The 19,007-nt window shown below is 39.1% G+C and overlaps 4 protein-coding genes across 4 annotated transcripts; all 4 read left to right on the forward strand.

Annotated features, from left to right (window-relative positions):
- The first annotated feature begins 698 nt into the window (after positions 1-698).
- Positions 699-2,239, forward strand: LOC142547083 (peptidyl-prolyl cis-trans isomerase Pin1-like). The gene is made up of 2 exons (XM_075655162.1): positions 699-1,043; positions 1,896-2,239. Exons 1-2 carry the CDS (start codon positions 809-811, stop codon positions 2,018-2,020), a joined length of 360 nt encoding a protein of 119 aa, XP_075511277.1. The 5' UTR covers positions 699-808; the 3' UTR covers positions 2,021-2,239.
- A 1,149-nt stretch (positions 2,240-3,388) lies between these two features.
- Positions 3,389-5,479, forward strand: LOC142547084 (amidophosphoribosyltransferase, chloroplastic-like). Its single transcript, XM_075655163.1, has one exon. It carries the CDS (start codon positions 3,522-3,524, stop codon positions 5,256-5,258), a length of 1,737 nt encoding a protein of 578 aa, XP_075511278.1. The 5' UTR covers positions 3,389-3,521; the 3' UTR covers positions 5,259-5,479.
- A 2,322-nt stretch (positions 5,480-7,801) lies between these two features.
- LOC142547085 (uncharacterized) lies at positions 7,802-9,233 on the forward strand. Its single transcript, XM_075655164.1, has 2 exons — positions 7,802-8,334; positions 8,399-9,233. Exons 1-2 carry the CDS (start codon positions 7,825-7,827, stop codon positions 8,987-8,989), a joined length of 1,101 nt encoding a protein of 366 aa, XP_075511279.1. The 5' UTR covers positions 7,802-7,824; the 3' UTR covers positions 8,990-9,233.
- A 3,850-nt stretch (positions 9,234-13,083) lies between these two features.
- Positions 13,084-15,445, forward strand: LOC142547086 (protein EIN6 ENHANCER). Its single transcript, XM_075655165.1, has 4 exons — positions 13,084-13,266; positions 13,549-13,720; positions 14,773-14,840; positions 15,188-15,445. Exons 2-4 carry the CDS (start codon positions 13,549-13,551, stop codon positions 15,317-15,319), a joined length of 372 nt encoding a protein of 123 aa, XP_075511280.1. The 5' UTR covers positions 13,084-13,266; the 3' UTR covers positions 15,320-15,445.
- The last annotated feature ends 3,562 nt before the right edge of the window (positions 15,446-19,007 follow it).

The following is a 19,007-nucleotide window of genomic DNA, read 5'->3' on the forward strand; positions in this document are numbered from 1 at the left end:
TTGGTGGTCAACGACAGCACACCAATATATCAGTGTGAACTAGTTCAAAAAAGTAGCACAAAGCAAATTATTTGACACCAAAAGGTAATCGCTTTTGCTTGGCTAGGACATATTGAACAATCCAATAAACCATCATTGTTCTTTGAATCAAAACTCAAGCATCATATCCTGGTTGAGAGCCTGAATTCGACATGAATCAGAAAGGAATGAGACAGAAAATGGTATTTGTTTGGTTAGGGAACTACCTGAAAGTATACTAAAATGAAAATGAGACATAAAATATGAGTGGAGATTTTAGAATAATTTATCTTTTTTAGTAATGTATTATTATTTTATCAATTTATCAATACTTTTTATTTAAGTAAGTGCTTTCAGAACTGGATCGGATGGTTCGACCGAAAACTTATCACAGTTCCGGTACGAACAACTCCCAAAAATCGTTTTACTGATCAAAACGGTCAAACTCGATCAAGAACCGGTTGAATCGATTCACATTTTTAAATTTTTAATGAATATGATTATTTAAATTTTTTATTTTGTTAAAAATATTATTTTAATAGCATAAAAATTTCTTTGACTTTTTAAACATTGATAAATATATAATTTTATTATTTATGCACACATTTAAATATTTAGAATTTAAATATATCAATCACTATTTTAGTCATGGAGAAAGCGTCCCTTTCTTCCCACTCGAACCCTGCCCTTCAAATAAAGGTCACAAGACAAATCTCCCCTCACTCTCCCTTTCCCTCTCCCTCTGGAATCTTGATTTTTCTTTCTTTCTTTCTAGCTGTGATCGGAAGAAATGGCGTCGTCCGGACAGGTGAAGGCATCTCACATATTAATTAAGCACGAAGGCTCGCGGAGAAAGGCCTCCTGGAAGGACCCCGACGGCAGCCGCATCTCGGCCACCACCAGAGACGCCGCCGTTGCGCAGATGAAGACCATCCGCGATGATATCCTTGTTGGAAAATCGAGATTCGAAGATGTTGCTTCTCGATTATCTGACTGTAGCTCAGCCAAGCGCGGTGGTGATCTTGGTGAATACGTTAAACCCTCACTGTTTGTTTCTAGAAATGGAATGTTCAGTTCTTCATTTTCGTTAGGCTTGAGGGTTTTTAATTTACCATTACATTGTTGTCTTTGAGGATAAGGAATCTGATTTTGATGATTTAAACGCAGTATTGCCAATATTGTGGACAGAAACGAACCAAGAAATTTGATGTGTTGGAGGAAGCTACTTTCTTTCTAACCGGCTTGCTAGTTTCCATTCATTATTTAGACAACTTCTAAATTTTGATTTAACTTTAATTACTAGTGGAGATCATTATACCAATTTGATTTGACTTCTCTTATAGGCAAATAGCATGATACCATTCATGATAAAGAAGATTCCTCAAGCTGAAGGTGGGATTGGTAGAAGTCTTTGTGTTGAAATTATTTTTCCATCTTACAAGACTAATTAATTCTGCCTACTTCACATTATTTGAGAAATTTCTTGATTCTTAGCATGTGAGTAGAATTGTGAAAATCTTATAATTTTTTGTAACAAATATCTGTATTTAGTGGTACAAATTACAGGACTTTGCATTAGCTTTGGTGGCATTATCAGATTGCATAAAATAGATTTGGCAATTGTTAGCCCATAATATCAAGATAAGAGTGCAAACCCAAAATATAGCTCTTTTAGGTGGAAGACCTTCTAAACTTCTTTACAGCCCATAATATATTGTGGAGAAGAGTTGGAATTTTAAAATTTTCCACCCTTGAAGCTGATACTGACGATGGAAACCTTGGTTTACTTTTTACTAACCTATTATGTTATTTGACCTCATATTTTTCTTACACACTACAGTTGCACCAATAGAATCTCATCATGCCAATTTTCTCAGGTTATTTTGGTCATGGCCAGATGCAGAAGCCATTTGAAGATGCCGCATTTACTCTGAAGATTAGAGAGATAAGCGACATTGTTGATACCGATAGCGGTGTTCACATTATTATGAGAACAGGTTGATGTTGGTGCACTACAAGGTGGAAAAGGAATTATGATTACTTGCACTATGCCGAATTAAGACCATATTATTGTCGCGGCACCGATCATGTTTCTCATCTCATGAATGTGATTCATTAGAGCAATAAGTTTGCTTCTCTATAATTGTGCTTTCTGAACATGGATTATACTTTTGTGAACCAGAGAATTTAACTGGACTCAAATGATTGTCAATTACCCTTGTGATCCTTGTAATTGTGCGCCGATTTAGAATGGCCTGGTAGTAATGATGGTATGATGTGGAGGATAGGGGAGAGTTAACCAATCTTACATTTGGATTATGATAATTGCTTCGTTTCTATCATATGATTGGTGCTGTGAAAATAGTTCCTTTTGGGACTTGATCAAGCATGCCTTCAAGAATGCAGATAACTTGATATTGACTGTTCCACGATCGATGAGTTCTCTTTTACCACTTTTTTTTTTAATGCGAGAGAGTTTCAAGGGAGAAAGGTTGGAAAGATTCCATTAATCACCACTCTCTTTATTCCATCCAATTTTGTTATATTCAACGCTTCATCTTTATCTCCTTTGGAAAAGTTTGTACAAAATTCGCTTTAATTTGTCAACCCATTATTCATCCTCTTTATCAAAGAAAGCCAGTATTTGTGCGCATGCCGAAAGTACTTGGATATTTTATGCAAGATCAAATTTATTTGTACTTCAATTTTTGTTATTCACACCCCATTTAAAATATAAAATTTGTCAATAAAATGAGATATTACATTATTATTATAGTAGAGAATTGAGCGTAATTAACTTTGGTTTTATTCTTTTATATACAAATAATACTGATCTTTTCAATTATAAATATTTTAATAAATTTATATATCATTTATAACACTAAATCTTAGAACGAATTTTTTTTTATCTATTGACTTTTAAATGATTATATAATAAAAATTAGTGTACTTTTTTTAAAAAAAGTTTTTTATATATTCTCTAAAAAACTCAAGAGTAGTTATCTTGTGAGACGCTCTCATGAATCTTTACTTATGAGACGTATCAATCCTATCGATATTCACAATAAAAATTAATACTATTAGCATAAAAAATAATATTTTTTTATGGATATCTCAAAACACAAGGCAATTTTTATTTTTTAAAAAAAGAATGCAAGTAACGACATAATATGTACCATCAATCTATTTATTTGACCAATGTCGTTAGATATCAAGATGAATGGACAGTCAACTTTAGGCGCTAAATGTGTGTACAATTTAGATCTTTTACCCCAAAAGCGTCGCACGTCATTTTCAGAAAATACGGACCATAATTAATTGAAAAGTCAAACTAGAAAAAATGTATCCCAATCTGTGCGCTGTTTCATCACAGACCAATCAAAGTTTACCTTGAGACTCTTTTTTGTCACCAAAAGGTACGGCTTAGTTTAATGCAGTAAACGAACAAAACCTAGCCCCGCCGATTCGACTATCCGTAGTTCATCTCATCTCCTCTAGCTCCGATGGCCGCCGCCACCAAGATTGCCGCCACCACGGCTTCATCAGCCTCTGCTTCCTCGGCCCTCGGTCTTTCGTTCCCCCCTCCACAGCCTAGGTTCTTCCCCTCCATGTTACCGAAAGCCCTTGGGAAACCCCTCCATGTGACCAACTCCAAAAACCCAATCTCAGATATTGTCTCCGGGTACAAAAACCTACCACATACAGATTTAAATCCTTTTTTCCCAAACGATGATGACGATAAACCGAGGGAAGAGTGCGGGGTGGTGGGAATCTACGGTGACCCAGAGGCTGCCCGTCTGAGCTACTTAGCTCTCCACGCGCTCCAGCATCGTGGTCAGGAGGGTGCGGGGATCGTGGCGGTGCACGATGGCGTGCTCCAGTCGGTTACAGGAGTTGGGCTTGTGTCCGACGTTTTTAACGAGTCCAAATTGGCTCAGTTACCGGGAGATGTCGCCATAGGTCATGTAAGATACTCCACGGCTGGGTCCTCCATGCTTAAAAATGTGCAGCCTTTTGTTGCAGGTTACCGATTCGGCTCTGTTGGGGTTGCCCACAATGGAAATTTGGTTAATTACCAGACTTTGAGGGCGGAGCTGGAGGACAACGGATCGATTTTCAACACCAGTTCGGATACTGAGGTTGTTCTTCATTTGATTGCCACCTCGAAAGCGAGGCCCTTTTTCATGAGGATTGTCGAGGCCTGTGAGAGGCTTGAGGGAGCATATTCTATGGTTTTCTTGACGGAGGATAAGCTCGTTGCAGTTCGTGATCCCTTTGGGTTTAGGCCGTTGGTCATGGGTCGAAGGAGCAACGGGGCTGTGGTTTTTGCATCGGAGACTTGTGCGTTGGATTTGATCGAGGCGACATATGAAAGAGAGGTTTTGCCTGGTGAAGTCCTTGTTGTGGATAAAGAAGGGGTGAGTTCCCTTTGTTTGATGCCTCATCCAGAACCGAAATCTTGCATTTTTGAGCATATCTACTTTGCACTTCCGAATTCTGTAGTTTTTGGGAGGTCTGTGTATGAATCAAGGCGTGCGTTTGGTGAAATATTGGCTACAGAAGCTCCTGTGGATTGTGATGTGGTGATTGCTGTGCCAGACTCAGGGGTTGTGGCAGCGCTTGGTTACGCAGGGAAAGCAGGGGTTCCGTTTCAACAAGGCTTGATTAGGTCTCATTACGTGGGGAGGACTTTCATAGAACCATCGCAAAAGATTCGAGATTTAGGTGTAAAATTGAAACTTTCGCCAGTGAGAGCCGTTTTGGAGGGGAAGCGTGTCGTGGTGGTGGATGATTCAATTGTAAGAGGAACAACATCTTCGAAGATAGTTCGATTGATCAAGGAGGCCGGGGCAAAAGAGGTTCATATGAGGATTGCAAGTCCCCCTATTATAGGTTCCTGTTACTATGGGGTTGATACTCCTAGTGCGGAGGAGTTGATATCAAATAGGATGAGCGTGGAGGAGATTAGGGAGTATATCGGCTCAGATTCACTTGCTTTTCTTCCGTTTGATAGCTTGACAAGTCTGTTGGGAGATGATTCTCCGAACTTCTGTTACGCTTGCTTTTCGGGGAAATATCCGGTTGAGCCAACAGGAAAGGTGAAAAGGGTTGGTGATTTTCTTGATGATGGGTTGAGTGGTAGTATGGAGTCCATTGAAGGGGGTTGGATTCCAGGGAACAGGAGCCAAAAGGAGGTTAAAAAACTGACTTGGAAACAGGAGGTTCAATGCGCCTCCTAGTTATATTTTTCAAATTTAGTTTACTTTGGTTTTCATAGAAACAGCAAAGTTCATAGTTATGCAGTGAACGGCAGAGTTTTGGGTGTGTTCTGCTTTATTCAAGTGTGGTGTGTTAATTTTTCAAGATTAGGCCACATTTGGTACCAAGGTAATTTCTTGGAATGGATTCAACTGTTTATCACGAACACCACAGAAGAAACATACATTTCTCAGATTTTCCATTTCGAACAATATATTTTATCATTGGTGATGCGATCAAGGTGAAATGGGTGAGCCGGGTCGGATGCTCCACCGGATCAAATCAATAATTTATAGTGTTGTTTAGGAAAATGAGCAAAGTAGATGACTTCGATCGTGACCTGCACACAATGAAAGGAACTCGTGAATGGGCGCCGGAGGGGTGTCTGGCGTGGCCACTCCGATGCTTAAGTCAGCAGGTGAAGATGATAACCAGTGTAGCTTAAATAAAAGTAAATGCTACTGGTGTAAATATGTGTGTTAACATGTGTTGGTGAATGAATCATTCTCCAGAACTAGAGAAGAAGAGGAAGCCCAAGTCCCTCAAATGAATTACATACCTGCTATTTATAGGAAGAAAAATCAAGGATTACCTCGATTTGCGCGTACATCTACCACTCATAGCCTTTGATGTTGACTTCCTGTCAAGCCACCCTACCTCTGATAGCTTCTCTGACACGCCAAACCCTCTGTAGTTCTGACAGATAAGACTGCCTATACCGATACACTCGAGTATGGTGCGCTTCTCGAGGTAGCCCGAGTAGAAAGTTCCCGGGAGCTTGCATGAGAGCCCGGGCTATGATGATGGCCCGGGAAGAAATGGAATGCCCGGGAAGCTGGCTATGATCTGGGCTCCCCAATTAATAAACCGGGTTAAAGACGACCCGGATCCTTATGGGGGTATCACCACCCATCCCTAAAATAGTCGGGCTAGAGCTTGACTCGCTGTCCCGATCAGTCATACTTTGTACTTTCGTTGAAACATAATTTAGAGTGTGTAAGAGCATCGGAGGCTTCAAATGTCCCATAGATGAAATGGGGTACCGGGGTCTGATACAACCCGAGTTTTGAATGAGGCGCCGGGACCTTATTTTTCCTGGGCTTAAAAAATGGTGCCGGGGTCTCATACCTCCCGGGCTTTGAATATAGTGTCTTTAGTATTATCGGGTAGTCCAAAGAGTGTCATTATTACCCATGTTTTAGCATTTATGCCGCCGAAAATCGTTTCATATTCCGAGGGTCCGATAAGTCTGACATATTGACATTCGTGCACGTCCTTTCTTATGCCCGGTACAATTTACGAGGGACATCTTGATCGTCCACGTGTATCTAGATTAGCGACAGAGATCTCCCCTCGCCCATATATATTAGTCCTTCTCATTTTCAAAAATTAATTTCAAATTCAAATTTGCGGCGAAGCTCTTGCAAATTTTCCTCTCAGCTTTCCGGCGTGTAAACTCCTCTATTTCCGGCGACATGGTACCACTGCAACTAGTCCCTTCAAAAACTCGTAAGTTACTTTTCTCTAATCCATGTCTAATTCTACTTCTTCCACCTCAGGAGCCAATGCGCGAGGCTCATCTGGGTATGAGTCCACCGCGATGCGCTCCGATTCTCCTCCTTCTCCTCCTCGCCATCGTTTTGCTCAAACTTCTAAAAAGCCTGCAGCCCAACAAACTAAACCTTCTTCCTCGGGCACTTCACGGGTCCTGAAGAAGGACAAGGGTAAGGGCAAAGCCCGTGCTTCTGACCATCCTTCTATTGAGGCCCCGGGAGTTCCTTGGTTCTCCTCAATGAGCAGCACTTTGCGCTCAGAGGCGGACGAGGAGCTCCGGGTTCTGGGATCTATCCCTTCTGCTTTTTCCATTCTGATTCCCGGTCCTTCCGATAGAGCCAATAACCCTCCTCCCGGGTACACCACTTTCTTTCGGGACCAAGTCAGAAGTGGTCTTCGTTTTCCCCTCCCTCCGTTTTATATCGAGGTTGCTGAATTCTTTGGCGTGCCCATTAACCAATTCCATCCGAATTCCTTCCGCATTATGGCCTCGGCCTATATTCTTTTCAAAATGAATAATCTCCTTATCACTCCCCTTATTCTCCACTATTTTTTCGTTTGTAGATTGGGAGATAATGCCTTCTCCCTCACTACCCGGCTAAATGCCCGGTTCCTTGATGACATCCCTTCTTCCCAGAAGGGGTGGAAAGGAAGATTCTTTTATATTCGACTCCCGGGTCCTCTATCCTGTTTAACAGAGTTTCTGACATCCCTTCCTCAACAACCCACCCTTCCCCGGGCCCACAAATTTGAGGATTTTTATACCCGAAGCCAAGACTTGGTAGAGGGCAAAAGATACTCCTCTATCCTTATTTCCCAGGAGAATCTGGTTGCCTATGGGTTGAGTGCCCGGGCTGAAGACCCCATAGATCGGGCGATTGATGAGGCGGCTGGCTCGGGCTCTCAGCCCGGTTACTCTCTTTTCCTTGTCTTGTCTTTCCTATTTTATGTTTCTTAGGTGATACCCTTTGGTTTTTCATAAATGCAGACAAGATGCAAGAAGCTTTCGCAAAAAAGTGGGAGGCTGAGCAGCTAGCCAAGGAGAAGAAACTGGCAGCACGGAAGGCTGCTGCTGAAAAGAGGAAACAAGCACAAGAGGAGGCGGCGGCCTGGGAGAAGGAATTAGCCCGGGCAAATACTGAGCCAGAACGGGAGGTGCCTTGCTCCCCGGAGGATGAAGAAGATCATATCTCCCTTCGGCAGAGGAAACGAAAGGCTACCACAAGCCCAGAGTTGATTCTGGTTGAAGATGATCAGGCAGGAGACCAAGGTTCTTCCCGGGCCAGCCAATCCAACACCCCTTCCCTCCAACAGGACCTTCTGGAGCCACTCCAAGAGCCCTCCCTATCCGAGCAACCTACCCGGGCCAGCATCTTCACAGCAGGGGCTACGGCACTCGGGGTGAATCTTATTAGGCAGATGTTGATCCCTACCGAGGAGGCTTTTCTGAAGAGCTCCACCCCGGGTCCTCGGTTCCTCGAGGGCTCAAACAGGCTTCTATCAGTAAGTTTCCTTACCCTTCTTTCCCTTTTTTTTTTTTGTTTCTAACCTCTTTCTTACAAAACAGGGCATGCAAATGCTGATATCAGCCTTCGAGGAGGTAGCTGCCATAGCTACTCGGCAGGCTCCCCAAGTCCGGGCTTCCAGAGAGATCCACGATCGCCTCCAGGGAGAGATTGCCCGGCTGAAAGGGCTCCATGAAGAAGAAAAGGCTGCCCTTCACGCCTCCCTGGATGTAGCCCAGGATGATTTACAAGAAAGTCTTGTCCGGGAGAAATCCCTTCAAGAACACGTCTCGTTTCTTGAAGGCAAGAATAAATCCCTGGCAGAGGGTATGACTGAGCAGACGTCCCGGGCGGATGCCGCGGAGGAGGCTCTGGCTGAGGCTGAGCGAAAGAGGGAGCAACTTCAGACCTCCTTCCTCACCTCCCCAGAATTCAAGGCAGCAGTTGAGGATCGGGCTTATCCTCTTTTCAAGACTGGTTTCAACAAATGTCGCAAACAATTTGAAGAGGCCGGGCTCTTGCCTAAGGATAAGTCTAACTTCCCAGACTTTAGGTTAGCCATTGCATCACTTCCAAAGGCCGGGGAGGAGGAGAAAGAAGACTCTGAGGACGAAGAAGATCAGCCAGGGTCCGCGCACCCGGACATAGAATAGGATTTGTACTTGCGTTTCTCTTCTTTTTCCTGCTCTTTCTTGTAATTCCTCGGCCTTCGAGCCTTCTTTTTTTTAATGAAATCTTCATTTTCCCTTTTATCATTTTTGCAGTCATATCCTGATAAATCTTCAAAGACCCGAGTAATATAATTTCTTGTGTACAAAATAATTAGGAAATTTTCTAAGTGTTGTGATTTAACCGATAACTTCAAATGAGTACCCGGGATCTTGATCCTTATAATGAATAAAATGTCTCATAATCAGTAAGTGACCCAGATGTAAGTAAACTTAAACCCGGATATTGGTGCATATAACCAATATGGGAAAATCGGGCAAGAAAGCAAATACCGGGATTTAGATTGGTCGAGGTGGGGTGCTCCGAGCCAGGGTGTAGTGCCCTGGGCTTTTGAATAACCAAGGTGCGGAGCCTTGGGCCGGGGAGCATGTCCCGGGACTTGGGAGTGGTCGTGGTGCGGAGCCCCGAGTCAGGGTGTAGTGCCCTGGGCTTATGAATAACCAAGGTGCGGAGCCTTGGGCCGGGGAGCATGTCCCGGGACTTGGGAGTGGTCGAGGTGCGGAGCCCCGAGTCAGGGTGTAGTGCCCTGGGCTTATGAATAACCAAGGTGCGGAGCCTTGGGCCGGGGAGCATGTCCCGGGACTTGGGAGTGGTCGAGGTGCGGAGCCCCGAGCCAGGGTGTAGTGCCCTGGGCTTATGAATAACCAAGGTGCGGAGCCTTGGGCCGAGGAGCATGTCCCGGGACTTGGGAGTGGTCGAGGTGCGGAGCCCCGAGCCAGGGTGTAGTGCCCTGGGCTTATGAATAACCAAGGTGCGGAGCCTTGGGCCGGGGAGCATGTCCCGGGAGTTGGGAATGGTCGAGGTGCGGAGCCCCGAGCCAGGGTGTAGTGCCCTGGGCTTATGAATAACCAAGGTGCGGAGCCTTGGGCCGGGGAGCATGTCCCGGGACTTGGGAGTGGTCGAGGTGCGGAGCCCCGAGCCAGGGTGTAGTGCCCTGGGCTTATGAATAACCAAGGTGCGGAGCCTTGGGCCGGGGAGCATGTCCCGGGACTTGGGAGTGGTCGAGTTGCGGAGCCCCGAGCCAGGGTGTAGTGCCCTGGGCTTAGATAATGTGCCGGGGCCTCGTGTCTCCCGGACTTAAGATAATGTGCCGGGGCCTCATACCTCCCGGACTTTCAACCTTTTTGCTCCTCCTGCTATACTAGTTTTATTAAAAATCAAATCACTAACCTGGAAATATTGAATCCGAATTCATTTCCGGTAGAGTGAAACTTCTTTTGGTTGACCTAAATTAGGTGACTAATATAGCTGTATGCTACTGAGTGCATAGTAAATGATCTTCATCCCAATCAGGGATAGCTGCTGAGCTTTGAGCCCATATGAAATCCACATATAAGATCTGTGTGTCGAGTTGGTCGGACTTACTTTTGAATGGAAACCATATCTACGTCTTGAGCTCAAGTTCCCACAGACGACGCCAATGATGCGATCCAGGTGAAATGGGTGAGCCGGGTCGGATGCTCCACCGGATCAAATCAATAATTTATAGTGTTGTTTAGGAAAATGAGCAAAGTAGATGACTTCGATCGTGACCTGCACACAATGAAACGAACTCGTGAATGGGCGCCGGAGGGGTGTCCGGCGTGGCCACTCCGATGCTTAAGTCAGCAGGTGAAGATGATAACCAGTGTAGCTTAAATAAAAGTAAAGGCTACTTGTGTAAATATGTGTGTTAACATGTGTTGGTGAATGAATCATTCTCCAGAACTAGAGAAGAAGAGGAAGCCCAAGTCCCTCAAATGAATTACATACCTGCTATTTATAGGAAGGAAAATCAAGGATTACCTCGATTTGCGCGTACATCTACCACTCATAGCCTTTGATGTTGACTTCCTGTCAAGCCACCCTACCTCTGATAGTTTCTCTGACACGCCAAACCCTCTGTAGTTCTGACAGATAAGACTGCCTATACCGATACACTCGAGTATGGTGCGCTTCTCGAGGTAGCCCGAGTAGAAAGTTCCCGGGAGCTTGCATGAGAGCCCGGGCTATGATGATGGCCCGGGAAGAAATGGAATGCCCGGGAAGCTGGCTATGATCTGGGCTCCCCAATTAATAAACCGGGTTAAAGACGACTCGGATCCTTATGGGGGTATCAATTGGCTTCACGTGTGGAGATGAATGATAAGTATTTTTTAACATATTACATATACACATAAAGTATCCCAGTATTCAGATCATCACAGCCGGAGGGTGAAATTATGGATGTCTAAAGAAAACTAGCACATAAAAATAAGGGCGACGCTGGGGCCCTGCCCATGAAAATAATTGCATCATATGGATGAGGCATCACTTAGATACTCAAGAATCCCAGTGAATTGGTGAAATTTAAGTGTATGTAGCATGCATGCACTTTCTGCGTCATAACGGGTTAGCAGGCGGGCCAGCTCGCAACCTTGTCCACCACTTGGCAGGGTGTTGGGCTTCCGCCGTGAGACAGGTTGAGAATTTCTCAACCACCTCGACCCATTTTGGGTACTGGTATATATATATATATATATATATATATATAATATATATAAAAAAACATACAGAAAAACTCCTAGGAAATGAACTGCCTTGCAAAATACATATAGAAATTCAATCCACACATCATACAAACAAAAATCGATACATATTTCTTGGAACTATGTCAAGAATTAGGGATGGCAATGGGTCGGGGTGGGGCGGGTTTGCCATCCCCACCCCCATACCCACCCCAATCTTCGCTTTTTCGGGTTCGGGAAATCCCAAAGCACGAAACTTTCGGGGATCAACTTCTCATTCCCGCTCTCATCCCCATTTCAAAAATATTAATATGGCAAGACGATGACGAATTCGGAGATTTTCTCAAACCAAACTTATTATTTTCTATTATTATTATAGATAATATTAATATTAATATCAATATCAATATTAATAATAATAAGATTATTAATATTTTAAAAAATAATAATATTATTATATTATTAATATTAATAATACTATTATTTTATTATTAATATTATTTTCGGTGCGGGTTCGGAGATTTCGAGGATGAGGATAAATCACATACCCGTCCCGAATTACATTGGAGATTTAAAAAAATCCCCGAACTCGAAAAAATCGAGGATCCCGACCCTCGTTTCGAGTTTTTCCCACGGGACCCCAACCCGTGGGGAAAGCTGTCATCCCTAATTAAACTTGCCTTTCTTCGTAGGGGATAAGATATATATATATATATATATATATATATATATATATATATATATATATATATATATATGTATAGTTTGACATCTAGTAATGCTAGAGTATAGGCATACGAGCCGATCATGCGTTTTTTTAAAAGAATTTCACTACTTAAACTTTAAAATAAATTATATATAACATAAAATATATTTTTAACAATAAAAATATGTCTTCACCCACTATTTTCATAAACTTTTCTTATTGACCAACCTCGATTCCCTTCGTCACCAATAACATCCTCACATATACCAAAATTTTTCATACAACATACATAAAGAAACAAATAATAAAACATTTAAAGTCATATAACACGTAATAAAATATCTATTGTTTAATTAATTTTCTCATGAATATTCTAGTGGATCGTGGACATTACAGTCTTACATATAATATTTTTATCTCAAACACTCTATTTTAAATAAATTAAAAAAATTTACTTTTATCTCCAAACATTATCTATTTACAATTTTTTCATTTCTTCACAATCTATAAATTTAATGATGTCGTCCGAAAAAAAACATCCAATAAATTAATCACTTATATAAGTGCATAACTTTATGCAAAACATTTATTTTAATCAACTTCAATTAGCGTTGATAAGAAGCTGACAATTATATTTAGGTAATTAAATGCAATAATTAAATTTTTAGTCAATAACATTTTTTTGTATAATCAATACACTTTAATTTTACTAATGTTCACATACAAAATTTTTGAAACGTTAAAATGCTTGTTGCTCTTTACAGTCTACAAAGTTAAGGCCCATTTCGTTGGTTCGATATCAATGGACTAAAGCCCAGTTAGGCCCAACAACATGGTCTGATGGGCGATTTGTAGTTTTAGCTCACGCACTTCCCGCTGGGTGCAGGAAAACTCTCAAGTTCAGGAACCCTAACCCTAATATTCTTGTGATTGGGCTCCTGTTTTAGCTGCATACCGTTAATTTAATGTTCTGAAATTTAATCAGAGACATATTTTCTGTTATAACTTTGTAAGTTGTTTATCTTCATAATTTTTGTTTTTTGTTCTTTGAATTCTAAAACTGAGAATTATGATACCGAATTTTAGTGGTGGATATGCGAATCCGTTTTTTTCGTCAAAATTTTCGACCATATACAAATATTTTTCGGCAAGAACCTTAATTTTTTTTTTGATAGAAAATTTTTGATGATTGAGCTAGTATTAAGAAGTGTGAAAATTTTATTGTTTTGCGATTTGATTTAGTGTAGTTTCATGTAATTAGGAATTAGTTCAACATGAATCCTTTTTGTAGATGGAGCAGGAAGTGTTGGAAGCAGAATTGGTGTTGCCCACTTACATGAAGTTTAAGAAGATTCAAGTTTATGAAAAGTACCCGAAGGGGCAAACCAAAGCAAGATGGAAGCATCTCAAGCAGATTATTCCCGCTGAGAATTACCAAAATTATCCCCCCCATGAACCGAATTGTAAGTTCTGTGAACTTGTGTTGTAATCAGCTCATTTTCAATCATCTCTCTTCGGTATGGTCTTAGCTTCATTGATCATATGTGAAATTGTAGTTGCTTTGTTAAATGATATTTGAAAAAAGCATTAATATGAATACGAGCTTTGCATAAATATGCGTAATTTGACTGAACATTTAGCTACATCAAACTTCGATACTTTGAATTTATTCTTTTGTGACTGTGCCTGATGTTTGATGATGCTAGCAGACTACAAATCCATTGATATTCCTAGCCCAAAAAGGATAGTTTGATAATCATGGTAAACTAATAGAGAAGAAAATATATTAGTACTTAATTCATTAATCAAATCTTTAGATTTCATCTCAAGACTGCATCGAATATTTGGCAAAGCAGTGGGGTTAAAAATGAAAACATTCTAAAATGCCTTTTGTTGCTTTCGGTGTTGGACTATGCTTTGGGTGTTCAACTATTCTCAAGTTGGTGGAGAGGTTTCCTTGAACAAGCTTTATACATTCATCTTCATGATCACATATCTCTGTATTTATTGTCGAAGCAAGACTATTTCAATGGACATTATCCTGAAATACTTGGGGGTGTGACTTTGATGAGAGGTATCAAATAAACCATATGGCGTAGCAGATGAAGAACCTTTTTCTCTTTGGAAAAAACTATTTATTCTTGTTTTCGTAGGAAACTAAATGATAAATTTTTATTTATGAGCTGGTCGCCTTTGTTTTTTTTTTCTCTTTTTTTTGTTGTATCAATTTTGTAACATGTCTACATTATATTTGATAAAATAAATTATATTAGAATGAGTTCCAAATTCCAATTCTGCCAGATAGTATCCTGTGGTATTCTTGGAGTCCAAAATTGATATACCTGATGTCCAAACTTTTTAATTTCATGTTAAGCAACATCGTTAAAAAAACCATTTCTACCATGTCTTGTTGGTCTCAAAATGAAATATTCGATAATTTATTAGTGTTGCATTTTCGACTCAAGATTTTGTTTTGTGGATTTGTGTTGAATTTCTTTTTCGTTCTGGGTATTAGATGTCAACATCGAGTCACCACCATCTATGCATCCATGCAAAAGAATTTGCGATATAACTGGATTTGAGGTTAGTTTTCTTCTTCTTTTTTTCTTGTTCTCTGTTTATCAAGGGATAAAGAAATCTATTACCGGTGGTAATGCATTGTGCATGAATATTGGTGTTCTATCGGGAAATGATTTCCAGTTTGATTTTAGCCTCTTTATTTTTTTTTATTCATGTATCTTTTATGAATGTTTGGATGCGTGTTCCTGCATTAGATAGGCACTGGTACATACCCGTGCTTAGTTAGAATCATATAGGTTTCTACAACTTTATATTGGCTTCACTAAATTCTCACAAAAATTTTACTGCCTTTTACTATTTGATATTTTGATGACTATCAAATCGAGTAAGAAATGCTGTTCTGTCACCAGGCACCTTACTTTGATCCAAGAACCAAGCTTCGCTACGCCAATACTGAAGTGTTCAAGCTGATAAGATCGCTTCCAAATGATTATGTGCAGCGTTATTTGGCTCTCAGAAATGCTGCCATTGTCCTGAGGTAGAACTGTAACTAGAGAAATAGATTCTTCTTTGTAAAAAGCTCTCTTGTTATCTGAACTGGAGCATGTCTGATTGGATCCTGTATCTACGTGTACTCTTGATGGTGAAAAATTCAATATTATGCAAAATCTACACGTGCTTTGTTTTCTTCATTGCTTTGAACACAAACAGAGGAGCTAATTTTTTCAAAATTATAAAACAATTGTGTAAGCAGGTCGGATTTACTTGGCTCGGTCCCTAAGATATTGGTAAATCGAGCCAAATTGAAATCCTTAAATTCTCTTAAAATATTTAATCAGGTTTAAGGTTTTATTAGGTCAATAAGAATTCCATTCGAAATTCAAAAAAAATCCAATATTCTATATCGAATTATAAGTTGGTCGTGTAAGTTCTGACTTTAATTGCAATTTATTAAAGTATCTTCGTGTAGAAGTTATTATATTTTTAATACAACTCCAACTTTCGAAATGACGAGTGTATTTGAGTCGATAATTTTTTATTTGAAAATCGTTTGGAAGCAAAATAAAAATAGTATTTTCTTGGGTTATTAATCCTAAAAAACTCTTGAAAATATATTTAATATTGTTGAAAATTAATATTTAAAACATGTGTGTTGAATAATTGAATGTTGAATATTTGAATGTTGAAAATAAGAGTTGTAAATATTGAAAATTAGTGTGTGATGATGTAGGTAATGATGAATTTATTTTTTGGATTATTTGTACAGAAATTCTATAAATAGTCTCACCATTTGTGAAGAAATTCACAAATGAGTAGAGAGAAAAATTTTATAAAATGCGTAGTTTGGTAAATTTTGAGTGTTTGAGATTTTTACTTTTTACCATAAATTTTTACTTTTTCACAACACGTTATCAGCACGAAACTCTAAAAGTCCTCCATATTTTTTCAAGCTCCAAAACAGAAGAAAAAGGTAACAAAAATAATAATATTTATTTTACTGTTATTTATTTATTGTGTATATATTTAATATATAATATAATGTTATTCAGAAATAATAAAATTAATTTTTCAAAAACTCGTTATAAATCCTGGGAGGATGTTAAGACGACATCCGACACTCCCGGTAAGGGATACGACAAGTATAAAAGCCTATAAGGTTTTTAAACAAAATAACTTGTGACACCGTATTATAATAATGTGATATGATATACATAAATATTTAAACATGACTAATATACATCATATTATTACCATAAAATTATACAAATGCATACATTTATTTTTTTGTACACCAACGGTCATAAACGGTAACAAAACGGCTAGTTTTTGCCCTATAAGTATGATCTCACAAACACATTCAATCACTCCAACTTTCACATCTTCTCTAAAAATTATTTTTCATCAAATTTTCGAAGAAGATGGCTTTCTCAAGGTTATTTTTAATTATTTTGGTTATCATACTCACGAGTCTTGTATTTATCGGAAAATATCCTCCTCGTGTGTTTTCTTTATTTTTACAAATGCTTGTACTTGTTGTTTATCCATTACTTTGTATTGCAATATTCATTAACTAATAAAATGCATCGTAATTTTTTTAGTACCACCATGTCGAACTTGACAAAGTTCGAATTCATTGCTCTTGATATTACGGGAAAAAATTATATGACATGGACTCTAGATGTAGAAATGCATCTTGAGTCATTGGGTCTAAGTGAGACCATAAAAGAAAATTGCATATCGACATCACAAGAAAAGGCAAAAGCCATGATATTTTTGCGTCGACATCTCGACGATGGATTGAAATGAGAATATCTAATTGAAAAAGATCTCATGGCTTTGTGGAATGGATTAAAAGAAAGATTCGAACAAATAAGAGAAGTTATACTTCCGACCGCCCGAGATGAATGGAATATGTTGAGATTCCAAGATTTTAAAAAAGTCAGTGATTACAACTCGACGATGTATAGAATAATATCGCAATTGAAATTTTGTGGGCACGAGATTACTGAATTGAAAATGCTTGAAAAACATTTTTCCACTTTTCACGCATCGAATATAACTCTACAGCAACAATATAGAGTGCGTGGATTTTCGAGATATTCTAAACTTATCGCCTGTCTCCTTGTGGGAGAAAAGAATAATGAGTTGTTAATGAGAAATCATCAGACACGACCCACTGGTTCAACGGCATTTCCTGAAGTAAATGTCGTAAACAAAAATGAATTTAAATCTGGAAACCAAAATCAAAGTTATAGACAAGATTTTGGTCAATCGAGGTCGTGGACGTGGACGTGGAAGTGGTCGTGGTCGTGGTCGCAGCCGTGGTTTTGAAAACAATCGAGATAGTTATTATTATAACTCATCTCAAAAGGGCGTCACGAATCACCCACCAAAAAGACATCATGAGAACGTGAGTGTAAATGAAAATCACTCAAAAAGATTTGAAAATTCTTGTTTCAGATTGGTACTCCAGGACATTGGTCCCGTATTTGTCGAGCCCCTGAGCACCTTTGTAAATTTTATAAAGAATCAATAAAGGGGAAAGAAAAGGAGACCAACTTCACTGAACAGAGTGAACCTTTGAGTGAGTCAACTCATTTTGATGCTGGAGATTTTCTTATTGATTCTTCAGACAATGATCAATTTGCTAGTGGAATAAATATGTAAAATATTTTATTTTTCCAGGTACTTGTATGATAATGTTATATCGTGTGTTATATTTTTACTTATGTATTGTATTTTATTTTATTTTTATAAATGTATTGTCAGTAATTTTATTTCATTGCATATTTTTTTGAAGTTCAAACATGGAAAATGCTATTAATAAAGCTGAAGTTTGCATACCCGATAGTGGTACAACGCACACTATCCTCCGAGATAAAAGATATTTCTTGGAACTAAAACCAACAAAAACAACGATGAATACAATATCAGGTCTTGTAGACTTGATTAAAGGATGTAGTAAAGTACAATTTTTGTTACCTAATGGTACAAAATTTTTTATCAATGATGCTTTATATTCACCACAATCAAAAAGAAATTTGTTGAGTTTTAATGATATATATTCCAATGGGTATGATACTCAAACAATGAATGAAGGGAATGAGAAATATATGTGTCTTATCACATATAAATCAGGAAAGAAATATGTGATTGAAAAACTACCAATGCTCTCTACTGGATTGCATTATACACATATAAGTCCAATTGAATCAAACATGGTAGTTGATAATTCTTCAATATTAACCAATTGGCATGATCGATTAGGACATCCTGGTTCAACAATGATGCGAATAATTATAGAAAATACACATGGTCATCCGCTGAAAGACCAGAAGATCTTTCAGAATAATAAGTTTCAATGTAAAACATGTTCTCTTGGAAAACTTATTATAAGACCATCACCAGTCAAAATCCAAACTGAATCACCAATGTTTCTTGAACGTATTCAGGGTGATATTTGTGGACCAATTCATCCACCATGTGGACCATTCAGATACTTTATGGTATTGATTGATGCCTCCAACAGATGGTCACATGTATGTTTATTGTCAACTCGAAATGTTGCATTTGCAAGATTACTTGCTCAAATAATAAAATTGAGGAATCAATTTCCCGATTATACGATCAAGAAAATTAGACTTGATAATGCTGGTGAATTTACTTCGCAGACTTTCAAAGATTATTGTATGTCTATGTGAATCATTGTTGAGCATCTGTTGCTCATGT

Source organism: Primulina tabacum, chromosome 5 (genome assembly GCF_025594145.1).
Source record: "Primulina tabacum isolate GXHZ01 chromosome 5, ASM2559414v2, whole genome shotgun sequence".
NCBI classification, from domain to species: domain Eukaryota; kingdom Viridiplantae; phylum Streptophyta; class Magnoliopsida; order Lamiales; family Gesneriaceae; genus Primulina; species Primulina tabacum.

Bases quoted from the DNA above. Each gene is read 5' to 3' on its own strand.
- LOC142547083 (XM_075655162.1), top strand. From the start codon at position 809: ATGGCGTCGTCCGGACAGGTGAAGGCATCTCACATATTAATTAAGCAC. The intron at 1,044-1,895 runs GTGAATACGTTA...CAATTTTCTCAG, and splicing joins CAAGCGCGGTGGTGATCTTG to GTTATTTTGGTCATGGCCAG.
- LOC142547084 (XM_075655163.1), top strand. From the start codon at position 3,522: ATGGCCGCCGCCACCAAGATTGCCGCCACCACGGCTTCATCAGCCTCT.
- LOC142547086 (XM_075655165.1), top strand. From the start codon at position 13,549: ATGGAGCAGGAAGTGTTGGAAGCAGAATTGGTGTTGCCCACTTACATG. The intron at 13,721-14,772 runs GTAAGTTCTGTG...TCTGGGTATTAG, and splicing joins TCCCCCCCATGAACCGAATT to ATGTCAACATCGAGTCACCA. The intron at 14,841-15,187 runs GTTAGTTTTCTT...TTCTGTCACCAG, and splicing joins GCGATATAACTGGATTTGAG to GCACCTTACTTTGATCCAAG.
- LOC142547085 (XM_075655164.1), top strand. From the start codon at position 7,825: ATGCAAGAAGCTTTCGCAAAAAAGTGGGAGGCTGAGCAGCTAGCCAAG. The intron at 8,335-8,398 runs GTAAGTTTCCTT...CTTACAAAACAG, and splicing joins GCTCAAACAGGCTTCTATCA to GGCATGCAAATGCTGATATC.